The sequence below is a fragment of the Physeter macrocephalus genome, chromosome 6 (genome assembly GCF_002837175.3).
Source record: "Physeter macrocephalus isolate SW-GA chromosome 6, ASM283717v5, whole genome shotgun sequence".
Lineage (NCBI taxonomy): Eukaryota > Metazoa > Chordata > Mammalia > Artiodactyla > Physeteridae > Physeter > Physeter macrocephalus.
In genome coordinates this window covers 93,504,189-93,526,306 of record NC_041219.1, presented here as the reverse complement: position 1 = coordinate 93,526,306, position 22,118 = coordinate 93,504,189, and the positions used below count along the sequence as shown (strand labels likewise).

Below are 22,118 nucleotides of genomic sequence, written 5' to 3'. Positions count from 1 at the left end.
AAGCAACTCATGCAGCTCAATAACAAAAAAACAAACAACCCAATCCAAAAATGGGCAGAAGACCTAAATAGACATTTCTCCAAAGAAGATATACAGATTGCCAACAGACACATGAAAGAATGCTCAACATCATTAATCATTAGAGAAATGCAAATCAAAACTACAATGAAAAATCATCTCACACCGGTCAGAATGGCCATCATCAAAAATCCACAAACAATAATTGCTGGAGAGGGTGTGGAGAAAAAGGAACCCTCTTGCACTGTTGGGGGGAATGTAAATTGATACAGCCACTATGGAGAACAGTATGGAGGTTCCTTAAAAATAAAAATAGAACTACCATACGACCCAGCAATCCCACTACTGAGCATATACCCTGAGAAAACCATAATTTCAAAAACAGTCATGTACCACAATGTTCATTGCAGCTCTATTTACAATAGCAAGGACATGGAAGCAACCTAAGTGTCCATCAACAGATAAATGGGTAAAGAAGATGTGGCACATATATACAATGGAATATTACTCAGCCGTAAAAGGAAACGAAATTGAGTTATTTGTAGTGAGGTGGATGGGCTTAGAGCGTGCCATACAGAGTGAAGTAAGTCAGAAAGAGTTAAACAAATACCACATGCTAACACATATATATGGAATGTAAAAAAAAAATGGTCATGAAGAACATAGGGGCGAGACAGGTATAAAGACACAGACTTACTAGAGAATGGACTTTAAGATATAGAGAGGGGGAAGGGTAAGCTGGGACAAAGTGAGAGAGTGGCATGGACATATATACACTGCCAAACGTCAAATAGATAGCTAGTGCAAAGCAGCCGCATAGCAGAGGGAGATCAGTTTGGTGCTTTGTGACCACCTAGCAGGGTGGGATAGGGAGGGTGGGACGGAGGGAGATGCAAGAGGGAAGAGATATGGCGACATATGTATATGTATAACTAATTCACTTGTTATAAAGCAGAAACTAACACACCATAGTAAAGCAATTATACTCCAATAAAGATGTTAAAGAAAGAAAAAAAGAGAAAGCCCAGAAATAAAACCAAACTTATGTGGTCATTTAATCTATGAAAAAGGAGGCAAGAACATACAAAGGGGTAGGATAGCCTCTTCAATACATGGTGCTGGGAAAACTGGACAGCTACATGCAAAAGAATCAAACTGACTACTTTCTCACACCATATAAAAATAAACTCAAAATGGCTTAAAGATTTAAATGTAATACCTGAAACCTTAAAACTCCTAGAAGAAAACATAGGCAGTACACTCTTTGACATCAGTCTTTGAAATAATTTTTTGGATCTGTCTTCTTAGGCAAGAGAAAGAAAAGCAAAAACATACAAATGGGACTGCATCAAACTAAAAAGCTTTTGCAGAGCAAAGGAAACTATCAACAAAACAAAAGGCAGCCTACTTAATGGGAGAAGATATTTTCAAATGATATATCTAATGAGAGGTTAGTATCCAAAATATACAAAGAACTTATAACGACATCAAGAAAACGAACAACCTGATTAAAAAATGGGCAAAGGATCTGAATAGACATTTTTCTAAAGAAGACATACATATGACCAAGACGCACAAGAAAAGATGCTCAACATCACTAGTCATCAAGGAAATGCAAATCAAAATTACAATGAAATATCACCTCACACCTGTTAGAATGGCTATCATCAAAAAGACAACATATAACAAGTGTTGGCAAGGGTGTGGATAAAAGGGAATGCTTGTGCACTGTTGGTGGGAATCTAAATTGATAAAGTCACTATGGATGACAGTATGGAGGCTCCTCAAAAAATTAAAAATAGAACTACCTTAAGATCCATCAATTCCACTTCTGGGTATTTTTCCAAAGAAAAAAAGAACACTAATTCAAAAAGATATATGCACCCCTATGTTCACTGCAGCATTATTCAAAATAGCTGAGATATGAAAGCACCCTAAGGGCCCATCGATTGATGAAAGGATATATAAGATGTGGTATATATATATAATGGAATATTACTCTGCCATAAAAAGAATGAAATCTTGCATTTGTGAGAACATGGATGGACCAAGAGGGTATTATGCTAATTGAAATAAGTCAGAAGAGAAACAGAAATACCATATGATTTCACTTATATGTCAAATCTAAAAAACAAAACAAATGAACAAATATAATGAAAGAGAAACAGACTCATATAAACAGAGAACAAACTGGTGGGTGCCAGAGGGGAAGGGGGTTGGTGGATTAGTGAAATAGGTGAGGGATATTTAGAGGTACAAACCTCCAGTTATAAAATAAATAAGTCTTGGGATGTAACATAAAGCATAGGTAATATAGTCAATAATATTGTAATAACTTTATATTGTGACAGATGGTAACTAGACTTATCATGCTGATCATTTTGTAATGTATCCAAATATCAAATTACTATGTTGTACATCTGAAACTAATATAATATGTAAGTCAATTATATTTCAATAAAAAATTCTTAGCAACAATAAAACAAAATGAAAAAGAATATCAAATTTGATCAGAATACTGCAGAATCTGTTAACCTGAATAACAAAAGATACACTAGAAGTACTCATGTATAAAAAATTCAAGATCCCTATAATAAACCAACAAGTTTTTCCATTATTTTAACTTTTGAAGATTACTTCCTTAAATGAAAAATAAATAACATGAGGAAATTTACAAACCATTTTTCAGTATGATCCATTCAGAATAGAAAACAGCTGCCAGTTTGCACTACAGATAAATGTGTAGATAAAAACAGAGATCTAGTCTTTACAGTTAAATCAATTTTCAACAGGTTGTATTGATAAATAATCTAAATTTCTGGCCTCTTGCCTTGAATTCTTGCCTGTCTCAATAAATGGAAACATCATCCATGTGCTGCTCAAAATCAAAACCTTGACTCCCATTTATCACTCTTTAATTCTTCTCTACAGTAAATTATCTGCAAGCATTGTTGGCTCTACTTCCAAAACATACGTAAATATGCTCCTTCTCTTTATCTCTCTTACCACTCTCTTAATTCAGGCCATCAACAGCTTTGCTTAGGCTTCTGCAATAGCCTTCCAACTGGTTTTCCTGTTTACACTTCTGTTCTTCTGACCACATCCAACCCCAGAGTTCATCTAACACCTTGCAGCCAGAGCTATCTTTTTTGATACAAGTCTGTACATATCACTCACCTACTAGATGAATCTAAAATACTTACAATCTCCCTACATTACCTGGCCCCTACCTAATTCTCCAATTGCATCTTAACTGACTCATCTGCTCCATCACATTATCCTTCTTTCTGTTTCTAGAACATCCAAGCTAGTTACCACTTAGGATCTATCTACTTGCTATTCCTTCTCGTTGGAATGCTCCGTTGCAGATCTTTCCATGTTACTTCCTTATCATCAAGTCTCAATTCAACTGTCAATCCCCTCCCAACCCCAAACCCAGAGGCTTTCCTTGACCATCTCATCTAAATTAATCCCCTATCAATTTCTATCACATCATCCTGTTTAACTTTCTTCCTATTATTTATTACGACCTTAAATTGCCTTCTCTACTTCTAAGTTACCCACTTATTCTCTGTCTTCTCCCTTGAATGTTAGCTCCTGAGCACTGGAACCTTATCAGTCTTATTCACCATTTACTACCTAATGCCTAGAAAAGTGCTTGGTACACAGTAGGTGCTCACTAAATATTTATTACAAGAGTGAATATACTTAACAACAACAAGCAGCTCAAAATATGAATAATTATCATAAGATTAAGATTCAAAAAGAGGTATCTTATGAATTTATATCATGTGATTTCATGTTACACACATTAACAATATCAGTGGAACTTATTACATATTAGAGATCTCAAATATTAATGAAAAATACATTATTTTACTAAGTTACTTTAAATTCATTTCTAATATAAAACCTTTCAAAATGAGGAATTTTAAATAAATCTACTTATGAATGGGGAAGGGAAGATATATGTCTTTCTTTTGGCAAAAATAGAATGGTCTCTTTAGGACTGAATCAGAAGCATTTAAAGGAATATGCTGAGAAAAAAAAGGTCAATTTAAAAAGTGAATACCAATGTAAGGCGGAGAAAATCTACTGAAACCTGAGGGAAACAAAAGAAATTGGCTTCCCAAGGGCCAGTAAATCATCATGTAGCTAAACACGATCTCTAAGGACTGATGGCACATTCTTGACATCTGGAAAGGGTAAGTCCAAAACTGTCCAAGTGCCCAAATACCATCATATCAGTGTTCTTACTTGCAAGACCCACTAGCTAGTCACACAATTAATAAGAATGATTCAAATGTGTGCCTTGGGGAAATTATAAATTACTACATCTCATGGACCTCTAGGGTCTTCCCGAACACTCAAAGCCACAGTATTTGTGAATGCCAGGGGCCTCATCACTGTATTTGGACTGTTTCAATGAGACAAGAAACTACCTGGGATATCAGTTAAGATTTTTAAAATAACTAGGAAACTATTTTCTCCACTGGAGCTATTTACTAAATACCACAGAGCGTGAATACAACCACTGAGATTACAGACAGTAGCAAACAAAAATGGTGCTGGGCACTTTATGTTCCTGTTAATTGACTGTCTTTGTTATACAACATTGTCAGAAAAAAATTGACTACAATTCTAACTGCAAGCCACAGTAATCATGTCAATGTGTGAACTACCTGAATATCTAATTATGAAAAAAAGAAGGCAATTTCACAGTGGAAACATTGTCCTAATTCAAGAAACCCAGCCATATTAACGGATTAGTCTGACATGTAGCAGATAGCTGAAAAACTTTAATTTGAAAGATAATTATTTTTAGCTGATTAATATGCTTCAGATTAAATTCACTGCTTTTAATGGGCCCATCAACTTGACGACCTGGGAAATTAATAAATTTTGCATGCAGTAATCCTAGGAAATTTATACAGCCAAGCTACACATCATTACAAGGATTACCTTCACAGTAGGCATTGTCCTCTCGAAGAGCCCTAAAACCATCTCGACAGCTACAAACGGCCCTGTCATTCAGATTTCTGCAGACAGAATTCTCCATGCAGTTATGCCTTTCAGAGCAAAAGTCATAACCTACAAGAAAAAAGAAACGTATTAGGGTAAATAAAATCATAACAAAGCAAATAAACTTTGTCTCCTTAAAATCTTTCTTTGATTTAGAAGCTATATTTCTCTAAATGATTAAGTTGATATATTCATCCAATGTTTATAGGGCCATATGCTATGTGTACTAAAAAGTTTTTGAGTGTGTTTAACTCAATAAATTCCTTCTTGAAGTTAACTCAATTAATTCCTTCTTGAAGTCTCCTCTATTTCTGACTTTATAAATGCTCTCTCTAGTCCCTAATATTCCAATTACAGTCCTCCAAATATTGGAAACAAAGAAAGATTCTTGGAGTAAAAAATGAAGATTTACAATATAGAAGACAACACAGTGAGGAAGGAAAGTGATCTGAGAATTAGTGATTGAACACTGTCAATAACTATGAGTAATACAGACCAAGCCAGACGAGATGTGCACATTATGTATTTAAGAAATGAAACAGACAACTTGGCATCCTTAAAAAAACCCACAAAACTCTAAACGTGTAAAAAAAATCACATCACTTTAATCTAATTTTCTCAGGAAATCTGCAAGACAAAGTATGTCCACTCAAAAGAAAAAGAAAGTTTTTATGAATTATAAAGATTTCATAGATTCCAGAGTCTTTATGTAGAGGAAAGTAAAATGGAACATTTCATAAAGTGACACCAATCATGTATAATTTCTCAAATCTCTTTTTCCTGTGTGAATCCCTGTTCAAAGATCATCTAAGATGCTGAAATAAAAAGCTGGAACACTGGAATCCATATTTAATGGATATTATATGATTATACATCATTCAAACAATTTTCAAATTGCTTGATGCATAAATTTTCTGTCTAGTTTTGCATTGTCTAATGAATTACTTTTTCACCATGTATAAAAGAAAAGAGAGGTCCAGAAGAATACATTTCATGTAGCTCAGAATCAACTCATCTGCTTACATGCAAGAAAAGACTTTTACTTGAGCAAATCATGAAGATGTAAGTTCTACACTCATCTTATTTGTTATCAAATTACCATACAGTGCTGTGATTCAGTGAAAGGGTGAACTAAGCTATACCACAGCCAAAAGGTATACTCTGGTTCAGCACAACGGTTGATGTCCATTCCAATTGGTTTGTGCCCATAACGACTATGTTGAATATTGACCCAGAGTTAAAACAAATCTCCCATGAAATGCAACTACAATGTAGAGTAAAATAGTGTTTGTACAATTTAATAAGCCTTAGGAAGGGTGAGGCTCTCAAAATACAGTGATGCATTTAAAAAGGATAGGAAAAATCAAAAGAATTAGTGATTTCTACAGAAATAAAATAAAATAGAACAGAGTGTATGAAGATTGGAAAAATATATAGTCAATAACAGCACTGAAATCACTTGACAACTTTTCTTGACAAGATTCTTCACAATCTAAATTCTCATGATTAAGGCTGAAAATGTAGAAGTAAAAGTTTCACTCTTAAGGAAAGGAAAAGTTAAAAATGTTTTCTTCTTGGGTCTTTTTATTTCCTTCTTTAAGTAGCTAAATTGAGATCATATTTCTTAAAATGCACTCCAGTGTCTTTTTGCAATGCCTGACGAGGGATGATTTCAGCTAAAAAGTCATCCTCATTCTCTATACCAATAGCTCAGCACATCATCAACCTAAAATGAAAATGTTCCAAAAAACACTTTATATTTATTCTAAATTAAAACAATGTTACTAAAAAAAAACTGGCCCACTCCTTAAGATACACAGAGAATTAAAAGACCATGTTTTAACACAGCGCTAAATCTGTAGAAGTTTACCTGTAATGCTTCAAACAACTTTTAGAGAGCAGTGACTAAGAACAGGAACTGTTCCTGATGCACGTTTACTTTTCTTTCTTAAGTTTATATTTTTCAAAACTATCTTTCAACACTTCATTTTGATGCATTTTCTCTTCTCCTATTTTTCAGACTCTGTCCAATCCATACTGTCACTGTCTATGCCATAAGCCTCCTCTATTACAATCCATTTCCCGTCTGTATAAGTAATGGTAAGACCCCCTCATCTCAGCCCCAAATATCATGCACACACTCACCATGCAGTGTTTAATTGTTGCAAGAATTTTCTAACTATAAGATAACAGTATGATTCTACTTTTCATTGTTTTAGGTTCAGTCAGGGAGTACTTCACTTTTCATCACATGAGTTTTTTAAGTTAACCTGGAGACTTGAAAACTGAAAATTTTGTCAAATACTAATTTACTCTAAACAATGTCAGATAGCTATTTTGATTTAGTCTCTCAACAAATAAGTTGATTGAATCTATTGGTTGTTTTACTGCTTAGATACAAAAATGCCAAGGTTAAAATGTTAACTACTGATGGTTAGAAAATTCAGACTCAGTTAAAGGGGCTTGTTTCCAATCTATAGGGAAGAACTTCAAAAAAAATCAGAGTATGGGTTGGCAATAAACCATAGTCCTACCACCATTATAGCCGCATTCTTACTCATCTGTGCTTGGTTTTTGGAGTTGAAAGACCTGTATTTACATCTGATCTCTACCACTTACTGGCTGTGTAAATTACTAGCTGTGTAAGTTAATTAACCTTTCTAAACCTTCAGCTTTTCTCACCTGTAAAATTAGGATTAATATCTACCTTGTAAAAGGTTCAAATGAGATCATCTATGTAAAAGTGTAATAGTATAGCATTTGTTAATAATTAAAGCAATTAGAGTATTACTAATAAGCCATAAACCAAATGTGTTGAGATACCTATCATAGGAGAAAATTCAAATATTTGCTATAAATGGATACGTTAATGATCTAATACAATCAGGTCTTTCTTTTATTTCCTCCTTTGGGTTTTAACCTCAAGGATACCAAGCTTTCTATTCCTCTTAAGCTTTCCAAATTTACATGAGATTCTTTCATTAAGTGTAGATCTTTCTATAAAATATCAATAAGCATTTCTCTATGACTGAGGATACAAAAGGGTAAGGAAGGGTCGGATACAAAAGAGTTTGCATAAGAACAATATAAATAAATGTTATTCATAATAATCAGGAGAAAGAGAATGCAATAGTTTTGAGGTGACTATTTGTTGGTTTTGCCTTATAGGTGTCTATTCCTCCTTTTTGTGGAAAAAAACAAAACAAAACAAAAACCTAGTCATACCTGGGATGAACTCTTCACCTCTACTGTTAGCCTAGGTGCTTACAGAAAAATGGACTACACTGCCCACTGGTTAAGGCCACACCAATCAATGCATCCCACTGGCTTGGAAGTAATTTCTTCAGGTCTGAGCAAATGATGCAGTTCAGGTTAATGCAAATAATTGAAACTCAATTCTTGGACCTTTGTTCAGTTCACGAAGATATTGAACTTTCTCTTCCACCTACTTGAGTATCATAATATGTGAGCATAAGAATGTCAGGGAATACATAGAAAATAAGGCCACTTCAGAGGAGACAAACAGAAAGATGCATCTAAGCAAAGGGGCGAGATTTGAGATCTGAGTCAAGCCACTGACTTGGGCCATGTATTCCACTGTTTGCTTAAGTCAGTTGGATTGGGTGTTCTATCACTTGTACCTGAAAGAATACTAACTCATATCAGTATCGTCTGCAAGATGATGGATAATCTTGATTTTTCCCAAAAGGTAGTTCACATGCATGGATGAACATTTAAAAAAACAGTACTGATAGCAATGGAATTCTTTAAATGTGTATAAGAAAATACATGAATCTAACAAATAATCCCATTATTTCATGGATACTACTGCTTAGGAATAAAACTAAATTTTCACAAAATGAGTTGACTAACAGTAGACATTAAAACATTAACTAAATAATGTTATTTGTGGTACACAGATAACAAGAATCATGAAGGTGTAATTGAATGATGTGGGAAACTATGGATTGTCCAGAAGTTCGGTGCAAACAACCTACACCCACTCAGCCTTATGCACACGGTGCCTCTATCACTTCTAATTGTAAGGCATGACAAAGTCAATGCTAAATTAAAGTTGGGCATCCAGTGAATAGGACTTGATGGTCTGTAAGCAGAGAAAGGGGCGGCCAAGGGAGGAGAAGAATGGGAAGGGCTGAGATATGAAAACATATAGTTTCACGTTATTTCTGTATCTTTCTAAGTCAGAGTCCTCGCTGTATCATGAAGTCTCTGGCGTGTTGTAATTTGTCATAAGCTTCCTTGAAAGAGCTCTCAAATATGAAAAAAGTGAAAAGAACATTCCTGCTACACTGCTGCTGAGCTGCTACAATGGAAGACAGCAGGATACCTAGAAAACAGCCCTGGCTGGATTTGACTTGGTACCTAGAAATTTGGAGCCTTATTTCGGTGCACAGCTTGGTTTCCAACCACCAGCCAAGCCTCCAGTGGAAAGGTCAACAATTTAATCTCATGCGCTGCCCTCAGGGAATATTTACTAACTGTTGCTGAACAACTTAGTTTTTCAGATGTGAACACGGCATCTTTAGCACTAGGCAGACAGGCCTGGAAACTGGAGGCCAACCTTACTACAAATGAATTTGTCACAATATGTGTGTAGGAGTTGACTCAAAATTTAAGCCTTCAAAACTTGACGTTTTTTAGTTTAAAAGTCAGAGAATGCCAGGAGGACTCATTTGTTTATTCTATTTATTTGAAGTCAGAAATGGAAGTAACCTTTATTTTAAACGGTGCTAAATGTTTCAAGAAAGGCCAACTTGTCCAATTTCAGTTCCAGTTCTAAACCAGAGGTTCTCAATCCAGGCTGAGTAAAATAATTTATTGAAGAGTGCTTTTTAAGGTGATACCAAGGCTCCATCCCATATATCTGAAATCTGGCTCTGAAACACTTATTCAGGAATTAGGAAAAGGGATTTGAGCTTCTGCCTTAGCGAAGGCAACTCCATATGGGAAGCCCCAGTTCCATTTTGAGAAAAAACTACTGACCTAGGCCTGAATAAGCTCTAATATGATTAAATGCTTAAAGAATAACCTTCTGCATGCTTGAGAAATTCCAGGAACTACAGGACATTTCAAGCCTACAGCTACAGATTAACTGCTCTCCCTACACAATCAAGGTGACTCGGACCAGACCACTGCACCACCAATTTCAAGGTGATTATCGAAGCAGACTGTGCTGCTCCACACATAGCCCCCTACTGCACACCTCTGAAACTTTTCCTTTACAAACTCTTGTCCCCTAACTGGCAACTCGGAGATGGTTTTGGGGACACTAGTCCATCTTCCCAGGTTGCCGGCTTCCTGAATAATACATCTTTCTTTTTCCACCAATCCTTGTCTCTAGAACATTGACTTTTGAGCAATGAGAAGCCAAACCTGAGTTTGGTTCTGGCTCTGGCTGGTCACATATCAATGATACCAGGATCTCAGGTGGAGGGGGTATATTTTGTCACTGTATTAATATTTCGAGTGGGCTGTGTAAACATATTAATTTTTAAAACTATAGGCAATTTGAATGTAACCAGTTTTGTAGCTAGCTTTTCCATTCTTAACTTGCTTTTGGTAATGTGTTAAGGCTCTTTAAAAAGAAATGGAGGGCTTCCCTGGTGGCGCAGTGGTTGCGCGTCCGCCTGCCGATGCAGGGGAACCGGGTTCGCGCCCCAGTCTGGGAGGAGCCCACATGCCACGGAGCGGCTGGGCCCGTGAGCCATGGCCGCTGAGCCTGCGCGTCCGGAGCCTGTGCTCCACAACGGGAGAGGCCACAACAGAGGAAAGCCCGCATACCACAAAAAAAAAAAAAAAAAAAAAAGAAATGGATGAAATCAGGCTGTCTTAATTGAATGGATGGAAGAAGTAGCCAAAAAGAAAATGAAAAACCTGTACCACCTTCCTAAAAACGGGAGAGAGGGATCTTATGTTTCCTTTTTAATAGATGAGATTAAAAGGAAACAAAATAGTATATGTTTTATAAAGTTTCTTTTTCTTACTTTTCTCCATTTAAGTTTTATTTTGCACCAATAAAGGCTATTATTAAAACAAGTGCTAGTAGCTCATTTAAGGCACTGTTATAAGTACCAACTACATGAGTTATGAGTCTCAACTACATCCCAGGTGTCATACTAGGCATTAAGAATATAGAGATGAATATAAAGACCCAGCCCTGCCCTCAAGGTGCAAAATCCAATGAAGGAGACAGATTCACAAACACATAATTTCAGGGTAACACAAGAAGGCACATATAATTTCATGATTGGTAGGGAACATAAAAATTCCATATAATTAATCCTTTAGTTTAATACTTAAATCTATAACAAAATACCAAGTTTAAGAATCTTTAGTGATGGGCAACTCACTGCCTCCTGGGCAGCCCGCTGCATTTCTGAATACCTCAAGTTTTACTGTTTTCTTATACTGAACTAAAAATCTAAGTTCCTTCTACTTATTGGTCATAGGCTTATCATCACAGAGGCAACACAGAACAAGCAATGCATGTCTGATGGCCTCTCTCTTCTTGGTAGTGTAGAAGCCTATCAGTGAAGAAGAGTGGAATTGTGAAGAGAGGGATGGGAACAACATGGGAATTATGCTCAGACAATTATAAAAACAGACTGAAGAGAAAAGAAAGGAAATCCCCCCATCCCCAGCAAAAAAAAAAAAGAAACAATAAAATAACTCAGCACTGTCGTGTAAATGTTTTCAACAATGCCATGCTGACTCAGAACAAGTACACAGTGAGAAGTATAGAAACCCAGAGCTTGAGACAGGTACAATACACCCTGCAGAAATGCATGGGAGCATCTCGATTTTAATTCGATAGTCTTTGGAAATAACTTGATTATAAAAAGTTCTACTTCCTGTCAGTTGAAGTAGCCTCTTACCATGACTCACGCACATAAATTTTATTTTACAGAAAAGCCTTACCTTTACAAACTTTGCAACAGCTATGAGACAAGGTAATCTGATGAGACTCTGGACAATCCAGAGCTGGACAGCCTGAACTCTCAACCAGCTGCATGGTCTGGTCCTGTCAGACAACAGAAAATAAAAGCTTCAAACCTCTTAATTAGGAATAACTCAGAAGTTTCCAGATCTGGCATCCAAGAAATTTCTTCGAACATGAGAGTAAAATTTTCACCATGAGAACCTCTGCACAGGTCACACACTCACTTGCAAAATGACATTAAATGACAACTGGAAAGCCTTTCAAATGGACAAGGAGCTCTGGGAATGGAAGCATGCCACACAGCAGCCATGCTTTCAATTTCCAAACATCAGGGTAATCCTGAAAGATTCTGTTAGTTTACAACATATTTGCACATCCAGATGACAACTGTGTCAAAGATACAGCTTGAATTCCATCAGTAGCTCACTTTGGAAAAAACAATAAATAAAACCCGGGCTTTTTAAACATTCTCATTTCAAAGTTTCCTAAACTGTTGTAGATTATCCCAAGTGAGCGTGATAAGGAACACTGGGGATCTCTCACAAAACTATAAGGAAAATGAGGGCAGGATTTATGTCTCTTGAGCATGAATGTCTTGCATTTTTTCTGGCATATAACAAGCAATCAAAAAATTTTCCTGAATGAATGAATAAATCAATGTAAAACGATTATAGTTCTAGCCACCAAAGTAGATAAAACCCTTCTCAAAGAGAAAACAAAATACAGAACAGAATATTTTTCTGATAAATATAACAGCACTGCCCTTGAAGCAAACATTTTGCTTCTATACTGTCAACCTCCAGTCTCTTTAAGAGCGAGGGTCATTAACTGTTATACTATGCTTACCAATACATAAGTAATAAAATAACTGTTGGAACTTGAAGGCTTCTGTTTTAATACTGCTCAATAGTTTAGCTTTTTAGCTATCATTTCTATAAATACTGCTTTTATTGAAGAAATTGTATTTCAATATCTCCCTCTTCCTGGCTTATCGATGGAAAGAACTTTCTCCAAGTCACCATAGTGGCAGGAAAAAAAAGAAAGTGTCAGAAGACATGTATACAGTGGAGTCAAGCGCTATTCTTCCTTTGGTTTGACGGTAATATCCATTCTGATAATCTTATTTTCAGGACCACAGTGTTTTTCTGTGTTACTATGAAACTCACAGACCCCCCCAGGACACATTTTCAAGGCCACAAAACTGACAATAAAGGAACAAAGAAGGACTAGAATTGACAGCCCAGAAAATGGAAGCCTGAGAGAGATGACAATTATGTAAAATAGCTCAGGGGCCTGAAGGGAGAAAAAACAATGGGAGTCCTTAATGTCAAGAATTTAGTGAAGAATACAAAAGCTTATCAAATTCTGGTAGAGCTGTGCTGTAGAATCCATAGCCACTAGCTACAAGATTCTGACGACTTCGTATGATAAAATAATGTAAAATATTTCATTAAGAATTTTATATTGATTACATGAGAAATGATAATATTTTGGATATATGGGGTTGAATACAGAAAATTTAGCCCAAATAAAAATCACATGTGTGGCTTGCACCATATTTCTACTGGACAGCACAGCATTAGAGGGTAGGAAGTGATTTCTTTTGTTTGAGCAAATAAATGGTAACATTTATTCATTCACCCAATATTTATTAAGCACCTGCAGAGTTGCCTATACACAGACTTCTCGTAAATCGAATTTAAAATAAAATCACTTTATAGGTATTTTAAAATCAAATAGGAAACTATCTCAGTAAATTTTAGATCATAATTATCAGTATTATGGAATACACTTGTCAAATGAAAAGAACACACACACATACAAAGTGGAGAATCTTCAAATGCCCTCACAATTTTCAGAGTTAGGGCTGATATTTCAAAGTTAGAGTTTACTTAGAAACCAGCTGATAAAAGTTTTCCACCTTCCTTGAAGTAAAATTTCCCTGATTTCCTTCGTGTTGCTAGATCTCACTCCAAGCCTTCCAATCCTTATATCTACAGTGGGACCTGCTCCACTCAAAACAGCATTTGTGAAGGGATGCTGATAGAGAAAAATCCATCTTGAAATATAGCTTCAGCAATTGTGTTAATGTTCCTATGCCCCAGCTCCCTTAACTTTAAGATGGTAACCTACATCATGTGAGAGCTTATTTAAAGCCAAAAGAAGCAGCTAGAATACCTTATAATGGACATGAACAAATCAGAGCTTTCATGTTCTAGAAACCAAATCTGTCACAGTTTTGCATCTTTATGTCTCTGCCTTGTTTATCCCAAATGTCTTCCAACTTAAGATGCATGAGGTATACAGCTGGATTTTTCAGATTCAACTTATCTTGGCAAAATTCTGCGGATTTTCCTTTCCCCAACACTTAATCATATTAATGCTTACAGTTTATTGCCAGCAGAGTAAATCACTTATCTTAATTTTCTAAATAATCTATACATACTAAATCATCCCCACAAACCATGTACAGGAGGCATTAAGGATCAAATGTAAATGAACCCTAAAGCAGAAACTTTGTATGTAGACAGTTTCCTTTAGATAGAATATGGCTTGAAATATAACATTATGGTCAAGGAATATAAAATCATAGTTTATAAAAGGTAAATGTGAAAAGTGTTATGAAACATATTTAGTTTTTCAATTAGTAGGTCAAGAAGCAGACTTAAAATGAATCACGTTTGCTTCAGAAGCATACATCAAGAGCACATTTATAAAACATTCCCCTTAAAATTATTTAAAAGATTCTTCCCAAAGGAATTAAGATCAATATCAGTCTCATCTCCATCCGACACCTAATTTTTATTAGGTAAATTTTGTTCTGATTTTAATTGGACTGAGCGATATTTATCACGAGTCAAAATCAAGAGTGAGAACAGGCTGAGTCTAATTTTATCTAATACATTTTCTTCAAAACAGCAAACAAGGAGTTGATTTGTATTTGGAAAATATAAGACAACTTCATAAAACTTTAATTTGACAAAAGAGTGTTTTTATTTATTGGGAAAATTATTTTACAACCACTAATTTACATGATTGCAAAAACAATGAGAATTTCTATACATTTGAGCTATAATTATCATCTTAAATTTTCTCTTTGCCTTAGAAGTTTTAAAGGTATTACAAGGGTGAGACTTTTCAAACATTTACTGTGTTCATGTAACTGAAAGAATTTTGAAACACAAATGAAGAGCTTCCTTACCTTGCACTCATAGAGAACACATACTCCAGAAGAGGAGTAGACCGTATTTCTTTCTCCTTCAAAGTAGGTTCGTCCATGAAATTGGCATATAGCTTTGGAGTTAAAAAAAACATATATATTTTTTAAATGTTTCATTAAGAAAAATAGCTTACAGGTGTTCAGATCATTTTGCCACAATATTTCACATGTCCTTGTGACTTTTCAAGGTGTTTGAGTAACTGTAAACCTAAATTCAACCCAATATAAGGCACACGTAGGCTCAAGTTATTTTCATGCCCATTAAGTTCAGAGAGTAAAATAAGGTACAAAAAGGATAAGGGGCAATGGCAGGTCAGAATTAAACTCTGAAAAAGGAGTGCTGATAAGCAGACTCAAAGCCAATTACTTGCCTGTTAGATGATGTCCCACTTCAGGGCACATTAAGCAGGTGCTCAAAGCAGCTACAAATCAGGGGCAACACAAATGTGAGAAAAGTTCATTTTTATGTACCATTACAGAATTTTAAAACAGAAAATTAGAAAGAAACTATTTTAATTCCAGTACATACATGTAAATGTTATGTTTTATGGGTTAGTATCATTTTATTTGTAAGTACATGTGGGTTAAGGCACCCTATTTAAGATGTTGAAAGGTCTTAATCTGGGCCTGCCTTGCTTCCATCACAATTAAATAAAATTTTAAGATAGAACTTCAGACCCAGTGGTGAAAACATTTTTAATGAGTGAAAATGCATACAAAGTATCAAAGAATTTTTTTGAGACTTTCAAAATATTTACAATTCACAGCAAACATTTAGCCAATGGAAACTGCTTGCTTGTTTTGAAATGAATGTTTCACACTACCCATGTTGACTCTTCACCTAAACAGAGACAGATTTACCCTGAAGCTAATTAAGCTTAAATTTCAGTATCCTTCTCGGGCTTAGCCCTCCATTCTAAGACTCTGAACCAACTTTTGTTTTCACAGATTTGTACTGTTTTCCTTTCAAAGGACACTAAATATTGTAGATGCCTTGGAGCTCCATAACATCTAGATCAACCCAAGCTAATCACTTCAAAAGACCAGAGGAAGCAGTCATCTGATAGGAAAAAAACTCAAGCAGTTTGTTAGCCCTATTTACTAAATCCAATTTTTAATTTTAACTACATGGATTTTACAAAAGGGGTGTGTATATTTCCTTTTAATTCCATTGTGTGAGTTAGAATAAAGTCTCTCTTCAGAATTTATATATCCCATTATCTTTGAAAGTATCACATTGCCTAAAAAAATTTATAACAAAGAAATTAGACATACTTCTATTAATAATATTGAATATATATATGGTTGTACAAATATTCATATTTAAGCCAACTTTCATCTTTGCACAAAAGTTAACTGATTATTTAAAAGGTGCACATTTAAATAATGGAAAGCATGTACATTTTTAAAATGCCATCAACTGATCTCCTTACTCAGCTTTTATTAACAAATTTCACTACATAATATATATTATTGGCAAATTGATCTTACAGTTTTGGAGGTTGTTGGAAGGGAATACAACTTATTTGCATAAATTATATTACTTAAAAGCTGGCTGAAGCTTGCTCACTCATGAATATTCAAAATGAAACTAGGGAGTTGTCAGTTGCATACTATCTATCATATATGAATTACAATACCATGTGCATTTACTTAATGAACCTGACTGATTGTAAAATGTCTATCTCCAATGTGTAATTTTTAAGATTGTGCTTTGTTTTTTCTTATGAGATTCAATAACCTCAAAGTACCAAGACCTGGCTTATGGCATGTTCAATTATACTTAAGTACCACATTTTCTAAGATAAGGAGAATAAATAAAACTTTCTTCTATTCAGCACCTGCCAGTCAAAGGTTCCTAAGCCTACTATATTATACAACTCGATAACTGCAGTCTATTGAAGTCCAAGGGTATGTTGAAGGAAAAAACCTGATGTTCCAAGTCTTTCTTAGAGCAGAGGGAAAAGGAAACACTGTAAAAACACAAGGGTAAATTCTCCTTATACAAAGTCTTATGATAATTTAATATTCATGCAGAGATGGACCTTCTGCTCTAAACTCTTAATTCAAAAGACTCAAATAGGCAACTTTAGACAATAGGGCACCAAATGGAGCTTGACAGAGCGAGAAGCACAAAACGAATGAGATCACAATTGCTTCATTGCCTTTCAAGCAATCAGCACAAACAGTGTGAATGTGGCTTAGAGAGAGTGATTTTTGGTCATGCAGAGATGGACCTTCTGCTCTAAACTCTTAATTCAAAAGACTCAAATAGGCAACTTTAGACAATAGGGCACCAAATGGAGCTTGACAGAGCGAGAAGCACAAAACGAATGAGATCACAATTGCTTCATTGCCTTTCAAGCAATCAGCACAAACAGTGTGAATGTGGCTTAGAGAGAACCCAAAGTGAGTGATTTTTGTCTCGTTTCTTTTTTGATCAGTTGCTGTGATTCTCCATAATTCTGAGGTTTACTCTAAATACCTAATAATGCCATCAGGGTATGCCTTCCCTAGGTTCTTTAGGGGAAAAATGTTAAGAAACTCAGAAATATATACATATATACATATATATGTATATATTCTTAATCATTCCTAAAAAATACTACAAGGAATCTTGAAAATCCATAAGGATGGCTCTGGGATGTAGGAGTAGACTGCAGGAGTAAAAGTCGTATTAATTTGTTGATATATTTAACAAATATGTACTGAGCTCCTGCTAACATGCCAGGTAGTCTGCTAGGTACTAGGATTCAAAGATGAAAGAGACATGTTTCGACCCCTCACGACTGAGTTGGAAAGAGAGACTCATACACAACTAACTATAATAAAAGCCAAGCTCAAGTGCTATAACTGAGAAATTTGTAAGTGACATGTAAACACAGGAGACCAAGTGGTAAACTGGGGGGCACCACTGGATCAAAGGTGAGGAAACAAGGGCTGGAGAAGGACCCAGACTCTGGCAACAGCGACAAGTCATCATCACCCTAGGGTTAAGGAACAGGGAGAGGAAATGGTTTTATTGGAGCCCACAGTGAGCCAGAATTATGAAGGAGAGGCAGCCCAGTGGGAGCCGAAATCATGAGAGACACAGGTACCACCAGAAACCCAGCCTGGTGCTGGGAAGGAGCAGGTAAGAAACGCGGCCAACTCTCTCTCTGGCCTTCCGATTTCCTGCCAGTGCATCTCATTGGCAAACCCTACCCAAAGCCAGCTGGCAAGGAGACCAGGGTGATACAGTCTGCAGAAGTCCAGCTCCTGGGGTACAGAGTAGGGCAGAGAAGGACAGGTGGGGTGCCCAGGAGAAACAATAACCAACCCCCAGCACTGGTGGCTATCACAGTAATTCAATTTAGACCATGAAGAGAAATAGTTTACAAGGATAGGTTGCTTAGAAGAGCATGGGGCTTCCCTGGTGGCGCAGTGGTTGAGAGTCTGCCTGCCGATGCAGGGGACACAGGTTCGTGTCCCAGTCCAGGAAGATCCCACATGCCACACAGCGGCTGGGCCCATGAGCCATGGCCGCTGAGCCTGCGTATCCGGAGCCTGTGCTCCTCAAGGGGACAGGCCACAACAGTGAGAGGCCCACATAATGCAAAAAAAAAAAAAAAGAAGAGCACGAGAGAGTGGAACACAGTACAAATAAATTTTGAAAAGGGAAAATTGAGACATTTAAAAAATACAGCTCTACTTTAAAGAAAAATCCAGATAGCTTATCAAAATGAGATCCATAAGCAAGAAGAAGGCAAAATGAAGGAACTGGGCAGATCAAGTGTTAAAACAGAGGAGAGGAAGCAGATTAGGTGTTGCCCTGATTTTAACCAAGGCTAGCCCCTGCAAGTATCAGGGACAAAGCCTCAGAGATAATAATGATCACTGTGGCTACCACACTGACTGCAAGAAAGTCTCTAGAATTCCCTAACTGAACTGCACCTCCCTGCTTACCCTTCCCCAGCACAGTATAAGAAATCACTTCCTCAACAAAACAACAAAGGAATAATCATTTTGCTGTATTGATTTCTTCTTCAATTCAATTGCATTCACATGTTCATAGACAGAGGCTTCATTTCTTTCCTAGTATTGGGGTGTGTGTGTGTGTTTGCTGGTGTGTGCATATATAGCAATGTTTCTTGTGACATAACTGTGGATTCCTATGTCCAAATCATTTACCAGCTTAAAGCAGAATTATGCCAACTAGGCTGCATTTTCAAAGATCTATGCTAAGTGATTTATTGAGTATATTACATGTACATATTCGAAGGTAATGAAGCCTCTAGGGGTAAGGGTATTAATTCACTGATACATTCTTATCCCTTTGCAGACTAAGAAGCTAAGCCCCCATGCAGTCAGACTAACCCATAGCACTACCGCTACTCTAAAGCTATTAATATTAACCAATGTCAAATGCATATTCACTATGACTCTCATATACACATATACACACACACACACACACACACTCCCATACACACACACCAGGGGGTACCGTTCACATCATGTAAATTATGTCACTCAGAACTGTCCAATGAATAGCCTATTAAGTCATAGGGAGAGAAATTAACTAGAACTTGGGGAAATTAAATAGTATGCTATAACAATTGATATATAGGTTTTACCAAGGCTATATTAAATATCACTAATTACATAGTTAATAGCACCATAATTATGAGAAAATCTGTGAAAGCAATTAATGTGAATTATTTTCACTTAATCTCTCCTCTATTTTAACAATTAACAAGAAATAAGAAGACAGGAAATGCTACAGATGCAAATTTGAGAGTCTTCAGTTGTAAAAAAGTGAAAAGGAATTTATAGAACAGATTCAGAAATGGATAAGTGAAAGAAGCCAAACTCTAAAAGCTGTAAGTTACACATTAAAATCATGATTTATTGGTCATTAATGCAAAGATAGAAAATGCATATCCCTCTAATGAGATCAAAATCAACTTCTGCAAACCTTTGTAGAAATAATTATCCAAATCTATCTAACAATATTTTAGAATATAAAAGCAAAAAGACATATATTTCACTTCTAAACATTTCCTCACTCACTACACATTTAGATTCTTTTTATTACTGGATTGAAAATACCTGGGTCTACACCAAATTTCCCTATTGGTATCATCACCTTTAAAAATGATACAACACAGAGGGCAGATGCAGAGCAAGAAGAACTACAATCCTGCAGCCTGGGGAAAAAAAACCACATTCACAGAAAGATAGAAAAGACAAAAAGACAGAGAGCTATGTACCAGATGAAGGAATAAGATAAAACCTCCAAAAAACAACTAAATAAAGTGCAGATAGGCAACCTTCCAGAAAAAGAATTCAGAATAATGATAGTGAAGACGATCCAGGACCTCAGAAAAAGAATGGAGGCAAAAATCGAAAATATGTAAGAAATGATTAACAAAGACCTAGAAGAATTAAAGAACAAACAAACAGAGATGAACAACACAATAACTGAAAGAAAAACTACACTAGAAGGAATCAATAGCAGAATAACTGAGGCAGAAGAACGGATAAGTGTCATGGAAGACAGAATGGTGGGATTCACGGCTGTGGAACAGAATAAAAAAAAAGAAGGAAAAGAAATGAAGAAAGCCTAAGAGACCTCTGGGACAACATTAAACGCAACAACATTCGCATTATAGGGGTCCCAGAAGGAGAAGAGAGAAAGGACCAGAGAAAATATTAGAGATTATAGTCAAAAACTTCCCTATCATGGGAAAGGAAATAGCCACCCAAGTCCAGAAAGTGCAGAAAGTCCCATGCAGGATAAACTGAAGGAGAAACATGCCGAGACACATAGTAATCAAACTGGCAAAAATTAAAGACAAAGAAAAATTATTAAAAGCAGCAAGGGAAAAACAACAAATAACATACAAGGGAATTCCCATAAGGTTAACAGCTGATTTCTCAGCAGAAACTCTACAAGCCAGAAGTGAGTGGAATGATATATTTAAAGTGATGAAAGGGAATAACCTACAACCAACATTACTCTACCTGGCAAGGATCTCATTCATATTCGATAGAGAAATCAAAAGTTTTACAGATAAGCAAAAGCAAAGAGAATTCCACACCACCAAACCAGCTCTACAACAAATGTTAAAGGAACTTCTCTAAGTGGGAAATACAAGAGAAGAAAAGGACCTACAAAAACAAACCCAAAACAATTAAGAAAATGGTCATAGGAACATACATATCGATAATTACCCTAAATGTGAATGGGTTAAATGCTCCAACCAAAGACACAGGCTCACTGAATGGATACAAAAACAAGACCCATATATATGCTGTCTACAAGAGACCCACCTCAGACCTAGGGACACATTCAGACCGAAAGTGAGGGGATGGAAAAAGATATTCCATGAAAATGGAAATCAAAATAAAGCTGGAGTAGCAATTCTCATATCAGAAAAAATAGACTTAAAAATAAAGAACCAAAATGAAAATAAATAAGGAAACAGAAGCTTTAAATGACACAATAGACCAGATAGATTTAATTGATATTTATAGGACATTCCATCCAAAAACGGCAGTTTACACTTCTCATGTGCGCATGGAACATTCTCCAGGATAGATCACATCTTAGGTCACAAATCAGGCCTCAGTATATTTAAGCAAATTGAAATCATACCAGCCATCTTTGCTGACCACAATGCTATCAGATTAGAAATGAATTACGGGCAAATAAATGTAAAAAAAACAAACACATGGAGGCTAAACACTACATTACTAAATAACCAAGAGATCACTGAAGAAATCAAAGAGAAAAACCTACAGACAAATGACAATGAAAACACAATGAACCAAAACCTATGGGATGCAGCAAAAGCAATTCTAAGAGGGAAGTTTATAGCTATACAAGCCTACCTCAAGAAACAAGAAAAATCT

General features: G+C 36.0%; 1 protein-coding gene across 1 annotated transcript in view; it reads right to left on the bottom strand.

Annotated features, from left to right (window-relative positions):
* NELL2 (neural EGFL like 2) overlaps positions 1 to 22,118 on the bottom strand; it is a 391,071-nt gene that overhangs the window by 209,713 nt on the left and 159,240 nt on the right. Inside the window, exons 10-12 of the mRNA XM_024122905.1 lie at positions 15,204 to 15,295; positions 11,980 to 12,082; positions 4,981 to 5,109 (exon numbers count right to left, since the gene is read on the bottom strand). Coding sequence (XP_023978673.1) covers positions 4,981 to 5,109; positions 11,980 to 12,082; positions 15,204 to 15,295 — 324 coding nt within the window. The remainder of the gene's footprint in view (positions 1 to 4,980; positions 5,110 to 11,979; positions 12,083 to 15,203; positions 15,296 to 22,118) is intronic.